Below are 20,011 nucleotides of genomic sequence, written 5' to 3' on the forward strand. Positions count from 1 at the left end.
AATTCGTAGGTAAATTGCATTACACTTGAAATATGTCATTTTTTTCATACAGCTTGTTCGGAAGGCAGATTTCCTTAGAGAAGAACGAGCAAGAAACTCTAATAGAAATATCTCTCGTACGGCACGTACTTTGTAAAATCCTGTATTCCATACTTACACCAATATCAGACAAACATTCAAAGTATGAGGATACTCTAAGCAGACCAGCAACACATCTATAAGACATCTGGATTGCATATAAGCTAAGACGACATTTACTTTATAACATCAGGTAAGTATATCAAAACATCCTACAGGACTTTTAATGCGAAAGTGAGAAACAGCTTTATAATTTTTTTACGGAGATATAAATTCATATAATGAAGAGTTAAATCTCTATTTAATAAAAAGTGTTGAATTATCACCAAAATGTTAATACCAAATTATCGTAAGCCGCGATTGTTATGATTTATCAAATTGGACTTTGTTGCAATCAAGACAGCACGCCTTAACATTCGGTAAGTGTACGATCATATTTTTATTTATAAATCATTTAAATTCTGGGTATAAAATTGAATGAACCGCATCAATGCCGATGTTGCGTTTAGGCAGATAGCCCGTGACGCCTGAAATCGGCAGGCCGTATCAGGCGTCCTGCCAGCATAAATGAAGTCATCCGTAGGGCATTTGCCGCGCTTAATATACCAGCTGTTTTAAAGCCTAATGGTTAAAAATTACCCTTGTGGCTTGGGCACGGGGAACGGGGGCGACTTGCGTCGACACTCTGGCTCCTTCTCATGTCCAAGTAACGTCAGTTGGTACTGCGGTTGTTACTCCGAATACGGTAAACGTCGCAAACATGTCGGTCTCAGTGAGTCTTACATCTTTGTGGCGTTCGGTGTAGGAACACTTGGCCCGTGGGGCCCCGAGGCGCGGAGAATGTACAAAATACTATCTATAGTGCTACTGGAAACCCAAGTGTTGCCAGCTATGTCGGTCAACGGATCAGCATAGCTATCCAACGCGAAAATGCTGCCACCATTCTTAGTGCAATTCCTCGTAATAATCAGTCAGAGGTGACCACTAACTAACTATCAGGTGAACTTAATTCTCGTTTGTCCAAGAGGACATAAGAATGCCAGAAAAAGACTTCTGCTTCTTGACACTTTTGGCATAGCGGTCGTGGTCATAACGAAGTGACATCTTTTGGGGCAGATGTGATTCAACCCACGAACATTCGCCACTTTTCCCTGCTGGCCGACAGTCTGGTACATTCGTTCAATGGACCATACACAGTAGACTTAAGTTAGTCGGTCCATAGCATGGGCCTTTCCCGTCCTCTGGTATCCTCCACTTTGTTTGCACGACAAGGCGCTCATGCGATGCATTAAAAGACTAAGTATCATCTAATATTTACAAAATTTAATGTATAATTTTTTTTATATAATATCATTAGGAATAGGTAACATAAAGTTCTACCTTTGTCGTTCCTAATCTGTTGTCCCTCGATCTGCCTGTAGCAGCTGCGCAGGCGGTGCCAATTCCTTCTACGTTCTAAGCGTTTTTCACGTAGAGCAGCTTTGATTTAACGTATTCTTGAAGCCATTTTGAGCAAATTTGCAACAAAATCTTTGGTTTCGTCAATTTGAGGTTAATATCCGAACTACTGTCATATTCAAATTTTGTTAGTAGCTTTAGAGAATCGAAATGTCAACAACAAAAAACAAGGTTTATCTTTAATATTTTTTTCCAGAAAATGCGCTTATTCATATTGTTACTGGCCATTATTGGAACGACGTCAAGTTTTCAAGTTGCAACAGAACAGTTACAGAATGCTTTGCAATCAAGTCGTAAGTATTATATTTTATTTGCCTTTTTTAAATTCCATCAACTTTACCGTGAACAGAATTACTTTAAAACGATTTCGACAATTCCTTATTCTTCCATTACCAAAAAGACTGTCCATTACCAAAGAAAAATATACATATACATTAACCGTTACATTGCTTATTTGTTGATAATTATAACTTTACCACAACAGAAATATTTCTTGTTTATGGCTTAAATAATTAGTTTGAGATCTATAGGGCGTACTAAGACTTTGCTCAGACTTTACTTACGTAAAACTTAGCAATATCTTTAACTGCGTATAAGCTTAGCATAATCTTTGATTTATTTTTTATAGTCATTTGAAAGCTGAAAATATGCTGAGATCACTGACCTGTATATGTTTGACAGCAATTTTTTTGTGCCTCTTTGAAGCGCCACTCGCGAGCGTCCAGAGAACTAATTTTGACGTATAATACAAATGGCTGCGAGAGAAGCATACAATACTCTGAAGTATTTTTGCATTTTGAATTAATTTCGGACATTCTCCGTGTTATTTATACTTCAAAAATGAACGTAATAAAGTACACATTTTTTTTGTAAATAGTTTTCCTATCTATGTCTGTTTAGCTGAGGTTGTCATCACTAGTTTTAGTATCGCAGACTCTCGCTACATGGGCAATAGCGCCAAAATGGCCAATTACAAACAGGCACAAAACAAAAGCACATTAACAGCCGCCAGTCCAGTGGTATATAGTGGAGGTCAGTTAAGTCAGTCAGAGGCTGAGATTAAGCTAAGACAGTTCAATGCAAAAGTCAATTTCGATTTTTATCACACCTTATTTTATTATTCTGACCGCAATTGTAGTGCCACTCAGAATTTTTGTGTTTTTCAAGCCTCTGAGTGGCACTGCATTGTAATGGGCAGGGCGTATGAATTACCATCAGCTGATCGTCCTGCTCGTCTCATCCCTTATTTTCATACAAAAGTACGCTCTATATGATCCATAATCACAGTCTAAGTCTTAAATATTTATCCTAAACTATAATTCTTTTTGTGGCAAGCGCTTGTGTTTCGATTAATAAATACTCAGGTATATTACTTAAATATGTACAGTGATTTGTTAAATTACTTATCTTGATAACAACGGATGTAATTAGTAAATTATATTGATAATTTTTAATGACAACACTTATCATATACATGACCTTTCTATATCTTAAGCATTTATGTGTATTCATAATTGCATTAAAAAAAACCTTTGTGGCTGACAACGCTCCTGTGATTCCTCAGGTGCCTCAGGAATGTGGATGGTGGTGGTTATTTAGCATCAGGTGAACCAAACGTTCGGTTTTCCTACTATTCCATAAGAAAGTATTCCCTCACCCCCTTCTCATCATAATTACGCTATTTTATACTGCTTTTGTCTGAAATTATAAGAAACAGCGAGCCCATAATGCCCGCGTCAGTTGTGATTAGAGATGGTTGCTTTGAAATATTTGAGCGTCCTTCATATTCATTCGACCTAGCTGTAAAATATCTGTGGATAACCTTAAGTTCTTATAAGAAAAAGTAAAATATTAAGAAATTAAGAGTGGCAATGATTTTCATCCACTTCTTTTTTCTAGACGAGGAGGACAAACGAGCGTACGGTTCACCTGGTGTTAAGTGATCACCGTCGCCCACATTCTCTAGCAATACAAGAGGAATCACAGGAGCACTGGCCTTTAAAGAAGGCGTACGCTCTTTTTTAACGTATCCAGGTCCCGCAAACACCACACATTCCTTGTGCTCATTCCACACCTATGTGGTATGTAGAAGAAAGTTCTTTGAAAACCGTAGTGTGGAGGAAAGCCACACATTCAGATGGTGGGTATAATATTCTAATTTGTGGCGTGTCGTGCGAAGGCGGAATTCTGCGGCAGTACTTAGCTGAAACAGCTCTTTGGAACACTTCCCGTGATAAATGCGATTGAAGACAACAATTCTTCTGCCTTAAAGCTTAACCCTTTCAGAAGTGGCGGTTAATATATAAAGAAAATAAAATATACTTGAACATTCATAAGTGCAATTTGTATATAATAGATTTTGGTTTGATTAATGTCTCGTATAATATTTACAGACGAAGGTGAACAAAATAGAATATTGGAAGGTATAATACTAGAAGTATTGGAACGAATCCGTGAATTAATGAAGGAGGGGTCAGACTTGATTCCGGTTCTAGATCCAATTAAATTTGGTCCTATACAAATTGACGAGGGACTAATTGATATACCTGGGTAAGGAGTTCTATGGAATTTGCAAAAAAACATTGCGAGAAATTCTTAGCAACATTTTATGATATGAATCTCAAAGGTATAAATGCACCTTCACTTACATATTTGATATTTATATGTATTTATTGATAATATGTAATATTTTTCTAGTTAATTCCATAGCAAGACATAATTGGTTTGCATATTGACATGTGAAACACTAAATGTTACGAAAGTTTTTAGAAAATTGGATTGATGAAATTCTTCATGAAGTATTTTTTTATTAAAAATTTGTACCGATTATATTATTTGTACGTCGGCATTGGAAATGAGTTCTTTATTTCAAATTCGAATGAAGTTTTCATCGGGACTTACTGGAAAATTCTGCAAACATTAAATATAACTATGTGATCCCCATTACAAGAGCAGTGGTTGCTACCACCGCCACAAGGAGAAGTACTTTCTCAACTATTATAGAATCTTTTGGTTAATGAGATCATTGTTTGAACAATATGAGACTGTACACCTCATACGATCAATTATCTCTTACGGTACCCATAGCATGGACAGAGTATATATTACCATGCCAAACAAATTACGAATCCAATGGATGTCATGAAAATGAAAATGAAATGTTTTTTATTTACGTAAACTTACAAAAAGCATCTGTAAATAGTCATAAAATGTTCACAAGTGCGCAAAAGGGTCAAAAAGGTAATTACGTAAGCAATTAAAAATACGTCAGTGGATGCTACAGGGTCGCTGAGACTCGCGATATGCATGGTACCGTACTCCAAACTTATTTATCATCAATATATTTCTTAATATTATAGTAACCTTTTCCCATTCAAACAGTTTTTATATATGTCTTGAATGTTTTGTCAGGCAATTCTGTTATGGTCGTGTGGAGATTATTATAGAATCTAACAGAATTTCCTAAAAATGACTTATTTGCCTTAGTGGTTCTAAAACTGGGTATAGCAATTTTATGTTTATGTCTGGTATCAAAGTTATGCTATTCATACTTTTTAACATATTTATGCATATTTTTTCTTATATACATAATATTTTGATAGATATATTCTGATGGCACTGTAAGTATATTAAGTATTTCTTTAAACAGATTTCGCAATGAGTCTTGACTTCCAAGACCGTATATAGCGCGAACAGCTCTCTTCTGTAAAATGAAGATGCTATCAATATAGGCCGCCGTACCCCAGAGCAAAACACCGTGAGATATAACACTGTGGAAGTACGCAAAATATACCAGTCTAGCCGTTGCTATATCCGATAGTTGCCTATACATGATATAGCCACTATAGTGTATTCAGGCGCAAAATTCCAAAGCCGCTCTAGAACCATAGCTTCATCTTCATCATCATTCAATCCGAGTGTAGCCATCAATAAAGTGTATCATCAGTTTACTGAAAGTCAGATGGCTATGCGAAGTAACGCCTTCACCTCGCCTTCTTCACGTGCCTCTCCATTACTGGAGGTCAGCAGTCAGCTTTTTAAACTTTTCCTTGTTCATGGCCTAGCGGAATAGTTCTTGAACTGTCTTGACGCCAATCCACTATCTTATATTTCTGATCCAAGACTTCTTTATTCTTCCAACACCTCTTTTCTCAGCGTTTTTCCCCATCAAAATAATTTGCAGCAGGCAGTACCTATCGTTGCGGAGTTTATGACCGAGATACGAGATCTTACGCTTTTTGATAGTTCCCACTTACTCGATGTTCTTCTGCATTCGGACAGGGACCTTTGCGTTAGACACTTTAGCCGTTTAAGTTATGCGGAGCATTCTACGATACGTCCACATCTCACAGCCTTCACCTCAGTGCGTTTTAAATTAGCGTTAATTCCGTGAGTGCTAATATTATAAATGTGAATGTAAGTTTATTTGTTACGCTTTCACGCCGAAACTACTCAATATATTATTATCTTTACTGTTACAATTTCAGATTATTGATAAGGCTGGATGAAATAGTTGTTAGCAATCTGAGTACATTTCGGGTGCTTAACATGAATTTAGTGCTAGAGTCTTTACTAGCGCAAAGATATAGAATGGAATTTGATATGGATATACCTTCTCTAAATATGGATACAAGTATGTATGAACTATGAATATATTAGGTTTTTGGTGTTATTACAGATCATGTAGAATCGAGCAACTGTTAAGAAATGATTTAGAACGATGTTGTTATAACCCTTGTTGAACAACTTTTAATTGTAATTTTTGTGATGTGAAGTCAGTCTCGTGCCAGATTTTGGCGAGACAACAGGTCCTGAGGATGCCTCGTGTAGAGGCGAAACACGTGTCGAATTGTTTAAAGACAAGTCTTTAAACAACAAAAATATAGGTATTTTATTGTTAAAAAGCATGGGGTGTTGATATTATCTATTAAAGGTTGTTTTTAGTATTTAAATTTCCTAAGGAGTGGGTCTCAAAATGAGCATGGACAAGACGAAAATAATATCTAATTTCTACGTTGCACCTACTCCCGCAACAGTTGGGAAATGTCCTTTTGAAATGGTTGAAACGAGTATGTCTATCTTGGACAAACAATCCAGTGTTTCGGGAAGGTCACACGTACGTTTTCACAGTTAGGTTGAATCGGAAATGAGAAGACCGTAAGAGAACCATAGTCACCGATTGCGAAAGTGACATGTGAGAAGGCAGGGCACATAGCTTGATAATCACACCAGTCCTAATTTAAACTTATTGATAGCTATTTTCTACATTTTCGTTTGATTTTGATTTGTCTGGAACAGTCAGTAAAACTTGTTCAGATAGTGAAAATATAGCATATCTATGTTTTGTTAATAGTGGTGTATTACGATTTTTGTTTGATAAGTAATTTTATTTAATCTGTTTAACGAGTGAAATACGCTACCCTAAAACTCTAGTTGCTACGAGGAATCTAGTCACCTTCGACGACCTCGAATGAAGTTATAAGCTAGATAACGTCTTCGTCATTCAACGGCAAGGTCAGCCGAGCCAAAGTCTCTGACAAAAAAGCGATTTACTCGATTGTAAGAAGCGTGCATGCAGTGATAGATTAATAGATGTCGCCTAACAGACGAATAACAGAGATAGCCGAAATTCACTACGTTTTAAACAACTGTTCTCTTTCAAACTAAGCCGGATTACACTTGTCGCCAATCGCCATACTGTAATAACTACTATTTCAATCTTATGTCAAATCTCACTGCACGTTTCATACTAAACTAAATCGAAATTTTTCTTTGTCAGTCCCACCTCTTATAACGTAGTATTTACATCCTCTTTGGGCATGGCCACGAAAGATTGACAACCTACCTACACGTGTAATACGTCTCATGGACAGAGCTCAGGGTTCTACATGCTGCTCGGCGTATTTAAAACGTCTCTGCAGCTACTTCGCTTCGTGGCAGAAGGCCTATGTCTGTTAATTCTCTCCGTTGCATAAGTTTTAGACTATAATTATGATTAATTAAGGTTGACCTTTTGTGTTTGATAAACATTAATTAGGTGCATAATTGTGCAAAATTGAAAATAGCTAGACGCAAAGATGGCCGTTGGGGCAGTAAAGGCTGTTGGTGGGCCCCCCACAAGATGGACTGACGATCTGGTCAAGACTGCTGGAATAGGTTGGATGAGGGCAGCGCAGGACCGATCGTCATGGCAATCTTTGGGGGAGGCATTTGTATAGCAGTCGACGTCTTCCGACTTAAATGATGATATTATATATTATATTGAAATTCTGTATTTTTCGGTTATCTAATAAACATAAATACAGAATCTTTATTATAAACAAATTTAATAGATACTCTTTAAAGTAATAAAATTGATCGTAATTTGAAATGATTTATTTGCAGACAGTTATGCTCTTAATATACCGATATTTGGTGGATCCGTTTTTGGCGAAGGCGATATGAAGTAAGTTTTACACATAAACACTTAACAAATAAAGTATTTTGTTAATGACAATAAGGGACGAGACGATAAGGACATTCAGCTGATGGTATTAATACGCCCTGCCCATGACAATGCAGTGACGCTCAGGATTACTGAAAAGCCCAAAACTTCTGAGCGGCACTACAACTGTGCTCGTCATCTTAAGCTATATGATGTTAAGTCTCATTCGCCCAGTAATTTCACTAGGTACGGCGCCCTTAAGACCGAAACACAATAATGCTTACACATTACTGCTTCATAGCAGAAATAGGCGCCGTTATGGTACCCATAATCTAAACGGCATCCTGTGTTGTTAGGAGTATCCACCTCCTCCAGGAGGCACTGCATTGTAATGGGCAGGGCGTATCACTCACTATCAGCTGCACATCCTACTTGTCTCGTCCCTTATAATCATAAAAAATGTTCTTGCTATAATCTGTATCAAAAATATATTTCAATTTACAGATTCAGAGTCGTTGAACCAAGAACAAAGGGAGTTATGCTTGTATCATTAGGTTTAAGGAATGGATCCCTCGCAGCCACCATTGACAACTGTGATATTACTTTTAATGTGGCTGATATTGATGTATGTATTTAGTTTAACTATATATAATAGGTCGGGGAAAAGTCTTTTCGCATAGTATGTAAAAACTATATAATTTAAACAATACCTAACTTCTGGTATTCATTATACAGATTAAATTTGCAACTAAAATTTGTCAACTATGTGGGACACGAACCCGCGATCTCTTGGGTTCCAAGCTCTCTTACCAACTGAGCCAACCGTTCGATTGTCACATGGTTTGTAAATCTTGGTATGTCTTGTTCAACTCTCAGGTTGTGGCTCCAGCTACAGGATCTACTTTACACATGTAAAACAATGCGTTCACTACTTTCTAGGAAATTGACTTGAGATGTCGCTCTTTCAAATCTAAACAATTTGTTATTTTTTTAAAGTGATAACCCTCACTTCTTACGTCCGCGGGTTATATTTATTTAAAACTATCACTACGGGGAAGTGTACAAACAATACTGGCAGCATTTACACGTTGGATAGCCAGGCTGATCTGTTGGAAGAAATAGCTGCCAGCGCTTCTAGTAGCCTTATTGAGGGACGTAGTTGTAATTGTGTATCAACTCGTAATCACATCTCTTTGGCTGTTATTTTTGTATCTAGCTGTTTTTAATGACATTAAGAAGGTCATATTAAAAAAGAAGAAAATCAGTAAAATTGTAATTCCAGCTGTTTACCATTTGTTTTTCTTACCATCCCAAAATTTCCACAGGACTGGGATCATGCCACTACATGTTGGCAAAAAGTAATCAAATAAAATGGCACTTAGAAATGTAAATAACCAATGTATTTTTTTTAAGTTATTATAGAAAATGCGAGCAAACTTTTTCCCCGTCATATTTATTTGATATCTTACATGTAATATCTGGAAAACCGAGTCTTACTCCATGTGTGCTGCTTCTACAGCAGCGTTCTACGATAAGATTAAATATAAAATATAATACATTGCCTCGCATAGCAACGTCGTGTAATCTTCTATCGCCTGCTGATACATGTTAGAGGCTTTCAAGCCTAGAGCGTACTCTCGAATTCATTCCGTTTTCCAGCGGGAGGTATATCTACGCGATACTAGAATGTGCAGAATCCATCCTGAGTAAAGGTTACGTCGGCAAGTGTATATATATCCACACAGATAGTCAGTCGACTCTGTCCGCTATCGACTAAAACAGATCAGTCTGAAAGCTTGTAGACAACTGTCGAACTAAAATAAATAAAATACTATAGGGGAAATTTTGTGATACTAACACTTCTATGGGTTCCAGGATATGCAGGTATTTATCGAAGTAAATTAATCAGCTAAAGAACTTGCAAGAATTGGAGCTAAAAAAAAGCACTCAATTTGACCCTGAACCCTTCTGTGATGTCCCAAGGAGTCTTGTTAAATCAATCCTTCATACATCATTTACCGAGGAGTGTAATAAAACCTGGAGCAGCTCTCCAGGATTTCCCCTTTCTAAGACCCTAATCCAAGCCTTCAACATGAGAAATAACCAGGACACTAACGCGTCAATGCAGATTTAACAAACACCTCTCAATCTTAGACCTCAGAGATTGCAGAGCGTGTAGATTCTGTAATAGTTTAGATGAAACCCCATGGCGCATTCTTTGTGAATGTGGTCTTTTAATGCGTAAACGTCTCTCTTTCAGAAGGCCACTTCTTTAACCACTTGAGATACGTCAGTACACTGCAAAAGATACAACAAGATGGATGAAAAGAATCAATCTTTGCAGTGAGCTATACTTAACAGTGGTTATCACAATAGATCACATTGGTCGTAGTAAAACAGAGCTGAAATGAACTGTATTAAAGTCGCTTTATAAACATTTGAAATTAATACATAATTAAGTCTTATAACTATATTTACAATACTATGTCTACATAAAATTAAAACTATCATTACGTGGAAGCGTACTAAAGCTAATACTGGCAGCATTACCGCCTTGGATAGCAAGGCTGATCCTTTGACCAAAATAGCTGCCAGCGCTTGGACATGAGAAGGAGCCAGAGTGTCGACGCAAGTAGCGTCCCACACCAGCGCCCTTCCCCGTTTAAATTAAGTCTTAAATTAAAAGGTTTTTTATTTTTATTTAAGGTCGAAATAACGGGCATGTTGGAAAATGAAGCAACCAGTCAATTTGTTTCAGATTATATGAAGAAAATGCTGGAAACCTATTTAAGTTTCTTTGAGGTAATATTTTGGTAACATTAAATAATTTTCCATTACATTAACATCTACTAAGGTTCAAATAGTGGGAGGCTTCTTGCACAGGATGCCGGCTAGATTATGGGTACCACAACGGCGCCTATTTCTGCCGTGAAGCAGTAATGTGTAAGCATTATTGTGTTTCGGTCTGAAGGTCGTCGTATCTAGTGAAATTACTGGGCAAACGAGACTTAACATGTTATGTCTCAAGATGACGAGCGCAATTGTAATGCCGCTAAGAATTTTTGGGTTTTTCATGAATCCTGAGCGGCACTGCATTATAATTGGCAGGGCGTATCAATTACCACCAGCTGAACTTCCAGCTCGTTTCGTCCCTTTACTAAAAAAAAATATGGAAATAGAGAGTGTTGGACCCTAATGACTGTTATTGAATATATTTCATAATAGTAGCCTAAATTGTTAAGAATTTAACTCACTCACTTATTAAGAACTCACAGAAAGACTGAGATTTCTAAAAAAATACAAGAATGTTACCCAATATACCAACAATTTTCTAATCGACACAATTAATTATTGGGCAATAACTATTAATGATACGTAAAAAAAAGGTTGCATTGTTTTAATTTGAAAGCCAATGACAAAAGAGGATATGTCACTGGTAATAATAATAGTTAAATCTTAGATAATTTTTAGATAGACTGTTACATTTGGGAATAAAAATATCGATAAGGGTGAACTGTTAACATCTATTTACAGCAACGCACGCATACTAAAACAAAGTGACAGACATATTGCCATATGAGACGTAGCTGACATGCATACTAAGCTAATAAAACTAGCGTGTTGTTATGCGTTGCCTAACAGCAAGCGGCTCTATCTAGATGTATAAATTATCTAAGCAACGATTTTACACGAAATCTCAATATTTAGTACACTCAAATAATATCGTATAACATGAACACGAAAAGACTGAATCACCCACACCTTGAGTCCCCTAAAACTTTACATATTAAACACTATTTTTATTAACGTAAGTAATAAGTGAAAATAATAAGTAATAAGTTATTATTATAGGTTAAATAACAAAACAATTGATAGAGTGACCAAGGTCAGAGACCTAGGAGTACTACTTGACGGTGAACTAAACTTAGCCACTCATATTGAAAATATTACAGCTAAGGCTTACAAAATGCTGGGTTTTGTTTTCCGACAATCTAGTGACTTTAAACATATAAATACGTACATTATATTATACAACTCCTTAGTTAGAAGCCAATTGGAGTATGCTTCTTCGGCATGGAACCCCTTTTATTCTACCTATATTAATCAGATTGAAAAAATCCAACAAAATTTTTTAAGGAGACTAAGGTACAAATTTGGTGACTCAGTGCCGGAGTTGCATACTTTAGAATTAAGGCGTGAACACAGAGATCAGACGTTCTTGTACAAAATAATTAACAACTTTGTTGACTCTCCACTCCTACTTAGTCGTATCTGCTTCAAATGTCCAATAATAGGTCATCGATCCACCGATCAAATATTTTTAGTGCCATTCTTTAGGACTAATTATTGTAAGAATAGATTTTTTATCAGAGCTTGCAGAACACACAATGACTGTTATAACCACATAGACATATTTCGATGTAATAAGTACGATTTTGTATCTTTTGTTAAAAAAATTGGTATCTAAAGGTTATATTTGTATCAGTGAATTTATTGGCTCTTTAAACTTTTGTATTTTTTTTTTGTAATTATTTTGAAGAAGTCGTAAAACTTCACTATGTAATAAGCATCGTTAGGAACTATTTTGGCTAGTGTAATATTTATAGATTATCATACCTTTATGTAATATAAATAGCTGTAACTTTCTTTATACAAATAAATAAAACTAACGTAAAATAACAGATATATTCCTAATAAAGTTTTGTAATTATTATTTTTAGTCCTAAATTGGCATATTTTCCTAGTCAAAGTTATTGTTATGTAATATAAAGCTGTTGGATTATTACCCCCTTATCATAATGGTCCGCTAACTATTAACAGCCGCTTAGGAGTGTTTTTTCTCATTCTGACTTAGGTCAATAGAAAAAGATAGAGTGAGAATTAGCAATGCTTTAAGTTAGCACACTTATGAATAAGGGGGTTAGTAAATAATTAAAAAAAAAAAGGTTTTAAAAATAAGAGTAAGTAAAATTTGTGTTTTTCCTAAATAAAAAAGTGTAATTGGTATTAATTGCCCTTATCGCTACTGAATCTTCATTATAACAGATAAATAGAATAGAGTAGAAATATATTTATTTAGTATACGTAGTGACAATAACATTAAATATTTCAACAACAATTGGTAAGCGTCATGAATCTACATCAGTTCGTAATGGGGCTATGACATAGATTATTATCACAAAGAGGATGAAAACATTTCGTAATAGGAGGCGGGACGCCTAAGTAAAAAATTAAATTTAGTTAAGTATGAAACGTGTACTGTATTTGACATATGTTTGAAATAGTAATTACAACCACGGACTAGTAAAAAAAGAAGGACTCCGCGCTGTGATATTAGCAAATGATGATGATAGCATGTGTGTGCGGTTACATTTTTTCTCCCTTAAATAATCATATATCCACAAATAATTAAATAGTTTCTTTTTTTACATTTTTCACAACGCACGACGAGCTGTCACAGACGATGGCAAATCTCATAATAAAGGCCAATCGGCTTGTATTAGTGTAAGTGTATGCGTGGGGCTATGTAATTACACGTTTACCGGCTTGTTTTGGTGCCTCACTGTTATGTAAGGTTACACGGAGTCCTTCTTTTTTTATTCGTCCGTGATTACAATATGGCGACGAAGCATAAACCCGCTATGTTTGAAAGCGAACAATTGCTTAAAACGTAGGATTTCAGCTATCTCCGTTTTCACAAGATTATAACCGTCACCTGTCAATCTATCAATAACTGCACGTTTCATACAATCGAGTGAATCGCATTTTCTTTGACAATTTCGCTAGTCTGTATTATCAAAACTCAGTAATTGTATATTTTTTATAGCTATTTTTTTCTTTCAGAATGAAATTAATGCTATAATCAGCATAGCAGTGAAAACGATTGGAAACATTGTTCTTGGCAACATAGATCTTGGCGATTTCCTAATCTCCAGTCAATGATCATTATTATCAGTATGGGGTTCCTACATGTGAATACTTCATTATAAACCTATTCTAGAAAGTTCTCCTACTTCTGAAAGTTCATATAGTGGGGTAATTTAGGTAATTAAATGTTTTTTTAAATGAAATCTTATTTATTGCTTTGATCCTTTGTACTGATATTTCACAATCCTTTTCTTGCGAAATTTAGTTAGCCTTAATATTTTAATTTGAAGCTGTACGAAAAATTTCTAAAACAATTCAAAGATACCAAATTATAAACCGCCTTATATCTTAACTATAACCAACCCTATGTGGTACTTCACATCAAAATAGAATTAAGATATTTGGGCGAACAGTAAAGTATGATAGCACGGCCCACGCCCAAATACTGAAACGTCTCAGAAGAGTGTTGAAGTGGGTCTTCGGAGTGTGAATGGCTGAGATGTCCTCATACATGGCCTCCACCTCGTCGTCTGAGTGTATCGAAGTCGGAGCGTAAACCTGAATGACCTTCAACGAATACCGTTCAGTAATTCTGAGTATTAGGTATGCTACCCTAGTCGACACGCTGCCCATCTCAGTTACGAGAATTGTGAACGAGGAACCCGACACCACCCTGGGACAGTTGCTCGCCCTCCCGCAAGTAGAGCATGTGTCCGGAATTTAGGATTATCGAGTCCTCACCCTGTCTTCGGACCTCAGATAACCCCACGACATCCCATCGTAATCTGCTCACAGCTTCCTCCAGTTCCTCCAAATTCTCGTCGGTCCGCAGTGTCTTGATATTGTATGTTGCCAGGGCTAATGATCTTCGTTTGTGGTAGCGCTGCCGCACCCGGTGACTCTTAGCACCCCCTGCCCCGTCGCTTATGTGGCTGCTACCGTGGCCACCACGAGCGGGGCCGCCGGGGACTGGGGGCCGGGCCTTATAGTGTATGTCATATGTTTGGGGGGTTTTTTTTTGCCATAATCGCCACGCTTGGCATGGGGGTTAGCGATCGCAGTAAGTAGCGTTTTCTCAACGTAAGATGCTGCTGCCCATCCTCCGTTGTTTGTATCCCTTAGTCGCCTCTTCCGACACCCACGGGAGGAGATGGGGTGGTGCTATTCTAGTGCGACACCACACAAGTGTTTTTAATTTAAGTGTATTTTAAAAACGGCAATATATATATATATATATATATAATAGCAACTGTCAAATGAACTACTTAAGTTAGTTGAGCAGCCTTTAAATTTAATAATGTTCACAACCTGTCCCAAATTGATTTGTGTAGTTGTATTGTGGTCTTTTAAAGTGATTCTCTTTCCTCACGTTACGGCGAGGAAAATATCATTTCTAGTAGGAATAGAGTAAAGTTTACCGCTTTTGAAGAGTACGGCGTCAACCAGTTTTGAATGCGATTTCGCCTTATGATAGAAATTGTCTTTGGAAACGCTATTTGGTCAAAATGTGAAAGAAAAATAATACTGATATTAATATAAGCTTATAAGACGTAAGACAGTTACTTTTTGCATTTGATATATTAGTATGGATATAAGAGGCCATCAACTGACGGCATCAGTGCTCTTATTAAAATTTATTTTCTTTATCATCTTTTTCCTATCTATTTTATCTATCTAGTCGCAAAAGACAGTATCATCATTATTTTTAGTTTTAAATTTTGCTTTGTTTAACTTCCAATGAGCGATACTTTCCTAACACAGATTATCTAAATCTACCAGGAGACTTGATGAAATGACTGTGTACAAATAAAGAGATTTTGAGTTTTTGATTTTATTTTTTATTGATATATGATCACTCATAAGATCAGAATCGACCTCATAATCGAGAAGATATGCCTCGGACCTGAAAAGAATGGATGCGATGGACTCAGACAACTTATGACTTTTTTCATTGCAGCAGATGCCGACTAATTAGGTACCACAGTTTCGCCTTCTTTCGCCGTGAAGTAGTTAATATGAGCAACCATTATTATATTTCGATTTGAAGGGCGCCGTAATTATTGAAAATACTGGGATTGTGACACTTAACATCTTATCTGTCAAAGTGACATGAAAAGGCATAAAAGGCATTTATCTTCTCAAAATTGACTCCTTTAGAATTCTTTTTGATCTCATTTCTAATAACTACTAGATACTACTACATGCAATGGCGATGTCGCTCGGAATTTTAGGATCAATCAAACATCGTGAAATTCAACGCACAACTTTCTCTCTTATCTGCTCCCTAGTTTTACTCTTATATTTAATTATAATAAATATGTAGAGATCAAATTTCAAATATGGACAAAGAAAAAATGCGCAAATCCGACTCAGGGGGATGTAAGAAGAGAAATAGAAAAAGTCCCGATTTTTTTTAATATATTTGTTTCTCTGTCTGTTTCTTTGTTTGTACGGGCTAATCTCTGTAACGATTAAACTGATTTATATGAAATGTGGCATGATGATATCTCACATACTCGGTCAACATCTTAGATACTTTTCATTCCGGAAAATTAAAGAGTTCCCGTGGGACATTTAAAAACCTATACTTACTTAATATTGCGATATCTTAATTTAATATAAGTAAAGTTTTGAGAAACAAAGATTTTTATAGGTACTAAGTGCTTAGTCATGTGTGAACGCGGACAAAGTCGCGGGTATCATGTAGTATTTAATAATTAATCTCTTGTGTTGTTTTACGTATAAAATAATATAAAACTTTTTTCAATCTTTAGCACCGTTAACTACCATTTAAATTAGAATACAAATTCTCTAACCTTGTTGCATACTATACTTTAAAGTGACATTGGCTTACTTGTAGTATAACTTCCACAGAAGTCACAGTAGGAAGAATAGAATAAAAACACTAGAATCGTGCCACTCCATTGGAATGGGCACTTAATAATCTTTTAAGTGCACGCACAAGTGACGTATCTTAACTAAACTTGATTTGATTAGAATTATCTTTGAGATTTAAATCTATTTTCTGTAAGCAATATCTTCATTGAGTGCTATTGTTCTGATTAGATTCTTTATACGAGAATATTTATCTTACTGGAAGGGTTCAGTACCGTATACAGCGCATAGGTTCTGGCTAATGAAAGATGCGAGAAACGGCGGCAATTATAATTAATATGCTGCGGGTGGCTATACACTGAATAAACAAAGTTGATATTGTTATTTTTGGGAAACACAAATACGCCGAAATATTTTATTATTTAGAAATTCAATCTTCAAAAAAAAAATTGTGAAAAATAATCGTTTATTCTCGGACATGGGCGGTTCTGTGACCTCCCCAGAACACGACGGGTGGCCCGTGCGAGAATACTCGGGAAGTAAACTAGAAGTACTCCCAGGATAAAATCTCTTTGAGAACCGCTGACATATTCTGATGGGGGGATATGTGAAACATAGCGGTACTAAAACGCTACTTCACGCTGAGCGTCCTGCTCGTCTAGTCCCTGATATTCATAAAAAAAAAACACTAGGTAGTAGTTTACAGATTCGACGTGTTTATGTTACATTGGCTGTATGGGCTTTTGACCCCTTTGCCTGTCCAGATGGACGAACAGAACCAAAAAAAAAATGTTTATGTTACATACAAGGCCACACGCATAAAATGAGTAAATAATTTATATTAATCTTTTGACAGTGTTAACGCAGTGTGTGTCATTGTCCTTCAGATGTTAAACTTACTAACTTCGTATGCAACGTTAAAATCATCATGCAAACTCTAACGTATAATAGTTATGCAATTGTTGTGTAATAAAGGGTATTAAAACACGAACGTGTGGATTTATCACATGAGTGTTTTAATACCTAATTATCAAGAGTTGCATACAAGACTTTATCTACACCCAGAATATCAATCCTCTAAAAGATTCTGGAACAGTTAGCTTACTGCTAACATTAAAACACCAGTCCTAGTAGTAACCTTATATAATTGATTACTGATTATATACAAATAAACTAAGTATTAATGAAACAATTATTTATTTTAGTAGTAATTTACATTTAGTATAGTGCAATAATGAAATTCACTCGAATATTCAGCGATTAAAATGAATTGCTCATTTTTTGTAAACAAAACAATAAAAATATCGAAGAAAAATGGCGGGGATTCGAATAATCTAATTTTTTTATACGGCGTGCGGCGTTCTGGAAGTGTGGACCGCGCGTAAACAAAAATGTTCTTTTTTAAAATTCATACAGATACCACGCATCGAGCAATAAGAATGTGGCTGTCTGTTGAAACTCTTTGCGCATGAAGGGATCGAAAAAAAACATAGGGGTGTTGTTATGAAATTCAGTACAACATTACTCTCGTGGCGTCACTCGTTTGGATGATGTAATGGTTATTAGAACATTGGGTGTTTTAATGTTGGCAATAAGCTAACTGTTTCAGAATCTTTAATAGAGGTTTTAAAGCATGGGTGTAGATAAAATAATAATAACAATATTGACACACTTTTACACAAATTATCGTCCCCAAACTAGGAATAGCCTGTAGTATGGGTATACGACAACGATTTATTTAATATAATACACGTACTCTGGCTCCTTCTCGTGTCCAAGTTACGTCAGTTGGTGTTGGGGCTATTGCTTCGACTGCCGAAGACTGACATGTTGGTCTCAGTGGGTCATATATTTTTGTTCCGTTCGGTGTTGAGACACTTGGCCCAGATGCGCAGAGAATGTTCAAAGTAATATCTTCTCGCCTCGATAAGCATACTGGAAACCCATGTGCTGGCAGCTATTTGGGTCAATCGATCAGCCTAGCTATCCAACGTGGAAATACTGCCAGTATTCTTGGTACGCTTCCACGCAATGATAGTTTTAATTTTATGTAGTCATAGTATTTTTTTAAATATACTTATAAGATTGGTTTTGTTTGAATAAGTAACGAATAAACAGTCAAATGATCTAAGCCTAAATACTTATAAACATCCAAATTCATCATATTAATGTTTACACCACCCAGGATTCGAACCCAGGTCCTCAATATGGGGGCCATTTTCATTTTTCTATTGATCGATTTGGGGTCACATACGAGCTTCAAACAAAATAGCCAGAATTATTTATATGCAATAGATATCAATACTTGAAAATTTTATGATCTTTTAACACGACATACACGATTTTAACGTTATTCAACCGATAAAAATATTATGTATAAATCACGTTAACACATAATTGTAGCAATTACATATTTAAATTTGAAGGCTAAGTTTTGTTTTGTTTTAAGTCTGTGGGAATTTAGATATTTGAAATATCTTTTAATATTTAATATGTTTTTACCTGAGGTATGTGGTGCGAAGTTTTTTTTAGATTTGTGTGAATGGATATATTATTAACTGAATATTTAATAAAATATTTTGTAGACTATAATATGAAAGGTAGAATTCCAGAACATGAAAGGTAATCGCTGTTTTGAAGAAATTTCAATAAAACACAGATAGTGAATTTTTGTTGAACCCGCGCCTCTCGGGTTCCGTCCGAGCACTCTTACCAGCTGAGCCAACCGTCCAGTGACGCATGAATCGTAAATCTTAGTATGTCATGTTCAATTATCAGGTTATTGCTCCACCTACAGGATATTTTAAAATGTTCTATGAAAATCTTAGCACCGTTCTGTAATTTTTTTTTGTTGATGACAATTGAGTCAAGTTTTAGTAATATTACTCTAGACCCCGTACCATCTTACAGAAAACCTTGTTAATTTTTTTTATAAGACTTACCATGGGACAATTGACTTGAAATAAAGAATTAATTATTTTAAATAAGCATACATAGCAGTTAATATTTTGATCATCGAATCCACATAATATGCCATACATTAAAGAGATTTAACAACATTGTTTACTCCAAAGATATTTCTATTCGCTGATTTTGTGTCATGGCCGTTTTTATACTTGATTTTATTCCAATTAAAATAAATTTAATGAATATAGGTTTTTATATAACTAATTGAAGATCATAAATTGAAAATGTATGCTTTAGACCTGAGAAGAACGGGCCCGAGAATTGGCTTATTATTAACCGATTTCAAAGAAGGAGGAGGTTCTTAATCCGTCGGTGTGTTTTTTTTATGTTTGTTACCTCAAAAGTTTCGACTGGGTGAGCCGATTTTGATAATTCTATTTT

General features: G+C 35.8%; 1 protein-coding gene across 2 annotated transcripts; it reads left to right on the plus strand.

The window, feature by feature from the left end:
* Positions 1–448: 448 nt before the first annotated feature.
* Positions 449–14,031, plus strand: LOC126979465 (uncharacterized). 2 transcript variants are annotated; one of them, XM_050828789.1, is made up of 8 exons: positions 449–497; positions 1,733–1,829; positions 3,930–4,086; positions 6,024–6,169; positions 7,921–7,981; positions 8,465–8,585; positions 10,667–10,762; positions 13,805–14,031. In XM_050828789.1, exons 2-8 carry the CDS (start codon positions 1,736–1,738, stop codon positions 13,901–13,903), a joined length of 774 nt encoding a protein of 257 aa, XP_050684746.1. In that variant the 5' UTR covers positions 449–497; positions 1,733–1,735; the 3' UTR covers positions 13,904–14,031. The 2 variants fall into 2 exon arrangements, with proteins under 2 accessions (XP_050684746.1, XP_050684747.1); XM_050828790.1 differs by lacking the exons at positions 449–497; positions 1,733–1,829 and adding an exon at positions 3,463–3,676.
* Positions 14,032–20,011: the final 5,980 nt, after the last annotated feature.

Source organism: Leptidea sinapis, chromosome 3 (assembly GCF_905404315.1).
Source record: "Leptidea sinapis chromosome 3, ilLepSina1.1, whole genome shotgun sequence".
NCBI classification, from domain to species: domain Eukaryota; kingdom Metazoa; phylum Arthropoda; class Insecta; order Lepidoptera; family Pieridae; genus Leptidea; species Leptidea sinapis.

Bases quoted from the DNA above. Each gene is read 5' to 3' on its own strand.
- LOC126979465 (XM_050828789.1), top strand. From the start codon at position 1,736: ATGCGCTTATTCATATTGTTACTGGCCATTATTGGAACGACGTCAAGT. The intron at 1,830-3,929 runs GTAAGTATTATA...TAATATTTACAG, and splicing joins GAATGCTTTGCAATCAAGTC to ACGAAGGTGAACAAAATAGA. The intron at 4,087-6,023 runs GTAAGGAGTTCT...TTACAATTTCAG, and splicing joins GGACTAATTGATATACCTGG to ATTATTGATAAGGCTGGATG.